Source organism: Bison bison, unplaced genomic scaffold (genome assembly GCF_000754665.1).
Source record: "Bison bison bison isolate TAMUID 2011002044 unplaced genomic scaffold, Bison_UMD1.0 scf7180017864375, whole genome shotgun sequence".
In the NCBI taxonomy this organism is placed as follows: domain Eukaryota; kingdom Metazoa; phylum Chordata; class Mammalia; order Artiodactyla; family Bovidae; genus Bison; species Bison bison.
Window position 1 is genome coordinate 2,731,626 of NW_011494947.1, and position 5,021 is coordinate 2,736,646.

Genomic DNA, 5,021 nt, shown 5'->3' on the forward strand with positions numbered 1-5,021 from the left:
GGCAGGGGCCGTGGGAGGAACAAGACCGGAAGCAAACAGACTGAAAAATACTTTGCCCACAAGATGTCTTGTGGAAATTTTATTATGTAGAGTGTAAAATGAATTGTCAGTCAAATAAAAAGAACACGTCTTTTTTTTTTTTTAAAAAAACAACATGCATAACATTTTCCAATTGCCTTTTTTAATAGTTAGACATTTCAAGCATTATAAGGAAAAAAAGGAGAATACCTCCCAGACACTGTAACTTCAGTACATCTCAAACGGAATGTCCCCCAGGTCAATTGAAAAATGCAAGAAAAAAAAAATAGCTTCAATTCCGTTTTTCTTTGCTTTAAAAATACATGTTACCTGTACAAGATACACTACAGTAAACATTGGAAACCATATTATCCCTTTTATTAAATCAAAATTATTTAATTCATATTGCGGTTAATGCTAGATTTATTTATTCATCTAGTTAATTTGACAAATATTAAGAAAATATTTAAAAGAAAAAAGCAAAAAACATCTTGGAATTAAAAAATAGTTACTACATTTTTATGCGGTTTAATGTTCCACAGTGTTTGTTAAAAGTTATATTGAATTTATTTTTAATATTAAAAATAACAGTATTTATATTTCTGAGAGAATAGAGAAAGGTTTTTTTGTTTTGTTTTTAAAACAAGCTTGGAGGTCTTAGATACACAATTGCAACCGGTAGATAATGGAGACATGAAAAAACATCTGCTAAACACACAAAAACATTTTTATATTATTAACCCCCTTAGAACTCTAGAAATTATACAAACCCTAAAAAATGCCCCCTCCCGATCCCTGTTGGACAGCAATACAATTATCTGTCTCAATTCAGAATTCACATAATTAATTACAATACATAATAGTTCAGTTTTTTTAAAAATGCAATAAAACCAGACAGCCAAGATACAAGAAATTAGAAGTAAAACATTTAATGAATTTACACATTTAAGAATATTTAAATACTGTTTAAAAATTTTTTTAAAGAATTTGTTACAAACCACCTAAGACTTCCAAGCCACTTTTTTCTGTTGCAACAGAAAAAACTGTAAATAAAGAGACACACGAACAAAACAAAACAAAACCAGAACACACCACGTTGAAATGTCACCGCTCTGAGGCACATTCTGGTACCAGAATCTGCAGGTATTGCTCCAAAAAGATTCCCAGAGCTTACGCATTTGAAGTAACGAACAACGATAATGAAACAAAAATTGTCAGCAATTTTTAGTAACTAATTCTCCTGATTTTTAGAAAAATTCTGTTAATCTAAATATAGTGTTTCACAGAACAAAACAAAGGTTCTTCATCAAAGGGTTTGCAAATCCAAAAACCTCTGTTACAAACAGGTCTTTGCTCACAATGCTTTTGAGGGAGGGGAGCCGCGGGTCCTACTGCTCCTGTGGAAGGAAGGGGGACAGGTTAGTCTGAGGGCACAGTCTCAGGTGCTGATGTGCCGTCTGGGGCTCTGTCTGCAGAGAGGTAATGGGCACTGGCACACGCATGCTTGGGCGGGCACACACACACACGTGTGTGAGCGCCAATGTCTCAGCGCCTTCTTGCCCTCGCACCCGGGATCTGGCCCAGACAAGCTCTCACACATGAGGCCTTGGGCGCCTCCTTCCACAGGGATCCTGGGCGGGGAGAGGGGAGTGAGTGACACTTCTCCTTGGTCACCTACCACCTCCCCCCCTCAACTCCTGTCCCCACAGGGCCCAGTTTCCCAGTGAGATGACAGACTGGTCCGGGGGTTCAGGGCCTGTGGTCACCAAGGGACTGTGCACAGGGACCTGACCGGCATCAGGTCACCTGGAATGCGGCTTGCAGGAGTGCTTGGTCCCGTCTTCCCCACATGTGGAAGAAAACTTTCTGGACAGAGCCCTCTGGTTTCCAGCCTTGGAAGGGGGGGACTTGCTCTCCGCCTGCTGCCCCTCACTGCTGACTGGGGACAAAAGTGACAGCCTGGCCACCCCACCCTCTTCAAGAACAGCACTGGGCAGTGGCCACCAGTCCCCAGGGGCAGTGCCATGCCTGCCCAGGGCCGGCTCAGCCTGGCAGGCTCACTTACCACTGGGAGCCTGGGTCCAGAGGAAGACACCGAGGCCGCTCAGCCCGGCAGTCTGCCTAACCTATTCTTTCCCTAAGAGGCTCCAATTTGTTCCAGCAGGGGCGAGGAGGGGGCCAGGGTGGTGGCTCTGTACCACTGGGGCCCGAGGTCAGGCACACACAGAAGGCTTGGGGTGGGGGAGTGGAGGCCTGGGTGGTCCCGGCATCGCGGGCGATTGGCTACAGACCTGGCTAGGGGCCTGCGCCTGCCCTAACGTCTGCCCGTAGAAGGCGACCTGCTGCCGGTAGTACTCCGCCCAGGCCATGGTGTAGTCCGGTGGGGTGCTGGCCTGGGGCGCGGCGCTGGCGGCGTGACCTGACAGGCAAAGCAGAGCGCCGGTTACTGGGAGGCAAAGGGCACAGTCAGCCTGCAGGAACCCCTTCCCAGAGCCTCTTGGGAGGCTTCCCAGGGGGCGCCTGGACGAAGTGCCTGATGCCCACGCTGTCTGGCCAGACGTGGTCTGCCCAAGCATGGCTGCAGACAGCATGGTTATCAGAGCTTTCTCGCCTGGGCCCCGCTCCACACCTACAGTCTGCTTCTCTCATCAGCCATGTTCTCGGCGTCCGTCTGTCTGTCCAGCCAGCTCCCTGCCAGTGCCCGGTGCCAGGGTGGGAGGAGGGAGGGCGAGGAAGCAGGCGCCCCGGCAGGGGTGTATGTGCGCGCGCCTGCACGGGGCATCGCAGCCCATGGGGGTCCAGGATCTGGACCGTGGGGGTTGGGGGGTCTGGGAAGACTGGGCACAGGCGCTTTCACCAGCTGCTCCAGGGGACGGTGACCCCTCTGACCCCTGCCCCGGCCCCTAGAAGGGCTATGGGCCTGGTAACGATCGCAAACACAGGATGACTGCTTCTCTGACAGTGTCTGAGCCGCGCTCTTCCAAGCAGCAAGTGAGATCCTTCAGACTCAAGACACGAGACACCTCTTCTGACCACACCTGAATGCGCTGGTTCAGCAGTTGTGGGATGCACACAGAGGGCTCAGGACTCATTTTCAGTGATTCACTTGAGGTAGTTTTTATTGGGGGGAGGGTTGCTGTTATGAAGTTTTCTCCTCTTTTTAAAAAAACTGGGTTAGTGGAGAAAACTGGCACAGCGAGGAGCTTACTTTGGAAGAAAACATCTCAGTCCCTACTGCAGCCTCAGAGGCCCTGCTCAGTTTCACCTCCTCCCTGCCTCACCTGCCCCGTGATGGCCAAGGAGAGCCGGGCAGTGGCTGGGTGGCGAGATGGCTGACGGCCCCTGGCCGGCCTGGGCCTAACCAAGGGTCCTCACGTGGACAGCCCAGGCTGAGGCTCGCCCCGTGTGGAGCCCAGAAGGGAAGATCGAGCAGGGGAGGAAGACAAAGACGCCTGCGCAACTCGCTGACAGGGTTGGGGCAGGTGGAGCAGATACAGGCAGACGCCCAGATGGACGCACACAGGGCACGCGGCGAGGTGACGGGAGCCACGGCTCTGGAGCCCGCAGGCGAGGGCCCCGGCGCCGGGGCCTCCCTGTGGAGAGGCCGAAGCACTCACTCTGTTTTTTGTAGTAGTCCTCCCAGGCCTTGCTGTAGTCAGGCTGGCTGCTCTGCGGCTGGCTCTGCTGGCCTGTGCAGAGAACACAAAGGCAGTCAGGCCTTCGGGCTCCCCGGCCCACAGGCTCCGGGCCCTGCTCTCCACTCTCGCTCACTGGCCCGGGAGGAAGGAGGCAGGCCACCTGAGGGAGGATGCCACTGAGCCCCGCGAGGCTAGGGCAAGCAGCAGGAGCGGCCTCGACTCCCGTGGGTCAGAGACCTGGGCTTCCGGGGCCAGAACCTGAGGCCCCGAGCGCTGTCTGCGGCTCCCTGGATTGGCCCTCAGATGGACAGAGAGTCCAAATGGCACTGACCACTCCCTTCCCCTGCCCTTACTGTTCAAAGACTGATGGCTGCCTCTGGACAAGGAGAAAATTACAGGAAACACATAGGGAAAGTTCCAGAAACTGTGTTCAAGATGACAAGATGGAGTACACGCAGCGAGGGGCTGACGCCAAAATGCACACCTGACCCCCACCCAGCCTCGCGCTGTCCAGGGTGGGCTGGGGGGCAGAGGACGTGTGTAGGGGGGGCCCCCGCCCTCCTCTCTGAATTACTGGGTGTGGAAAGGCTGGCGGGGGAGGCGCAGAGCAGCAGCAGTCTGTCTGGGGCATGGGGTGGGGGGTGGTTACTAGACTTGACCACAGACAAGGCGGGACCTTTCTTCTGCTGAGGGCTGGCCTGTGTGTCCCCCTGTGAAGGCCCCACCAATGTCCTTCTTTCGGTTAGAATCACCGCCTGCAGCAGGCGGGAAGCTCAGTTCAGTCGCTCAGGTGTGTCTGACTCTTTGCGACCCCATGGACTGCAGCACGCCAGGCTTCCCTGTTCATCACCAACTCCCAGAGCTTGCTCCAACTCATGTCCACTGAGTCGGTGATGCCACCCAACCATCTCATTCTCAGGCAGGAAGGACATTCTCAGGTAGGAAGAATGTACTCAAAATCAGGTTTCATGGTCAAATGCTTTCCCCAAGAGTTAATTTACTGAGGACTGAGAGGGGCATGGGTTTGGGGAAAGAGCCCCCTCCCTACTGGGGCAGGACCAGACTCGGACTTGGATGCTGATGACAGGAGGCCGTAGATCGGAGAAGGCCAGGCATGAGGAACGGGTCAGTGGGAGCGCCCCGCTCAGATGTGGAGGGCGTGGGCAACAGGATTTTTCTTCTCAACAAGATGGACCAAAATCAATTCTCAATTCCTGAGTAAACAAGCAACAGCACAGATGGAGCCGGCGAAACACCAGGACGAGCTGTGCTCCGCTTACTCGGCCCGAGTGCCTCTGCTGACTCCTTATCCACCTGGGCCTGGGGCAGCAGCGGGGCGGGCTCTGCAGGGAACACCACCCCCTC

The 5,021-nt window shown here is 53.2% G+C and overlaps 1 protein-coding gene across 1 annotated transcript in view; it reads right to left on the minus strand.

The window, feature by feature from the left end:
• Positions 1-48: 48 nt before the first annotated feature.
• The window catches only part of FUBP3 (far upstream element (FUSE) binding protein 3), a 67,902-nt gene continuing 62,929 nt past the window's right edge, over positions 49-5,021 (minus strand). The window contains exons 17-20 of the mRNA XM_010856949.1: positions 4,727-4,740; positions 3,636-3,707; positions 2,310-2,437; positions 49-1,415 (exon numbers count right to left, since the gene is read on the minus strand). Of these exons, the coding sequence (XP_010855251.1) occupies positions 1,407-1,415; positions 2,310-2,437; positions 3,636-3,707; positions 4,727-4,740 (223 nt within the window). The 3' untranslated portion in view covers positions 49-1,406. The remainder of the gene's footprint in view (positions 1,416-2,309; positions 2,438-3,635; positions 3,708-4,726; positions 4,741-5,021) is intronic.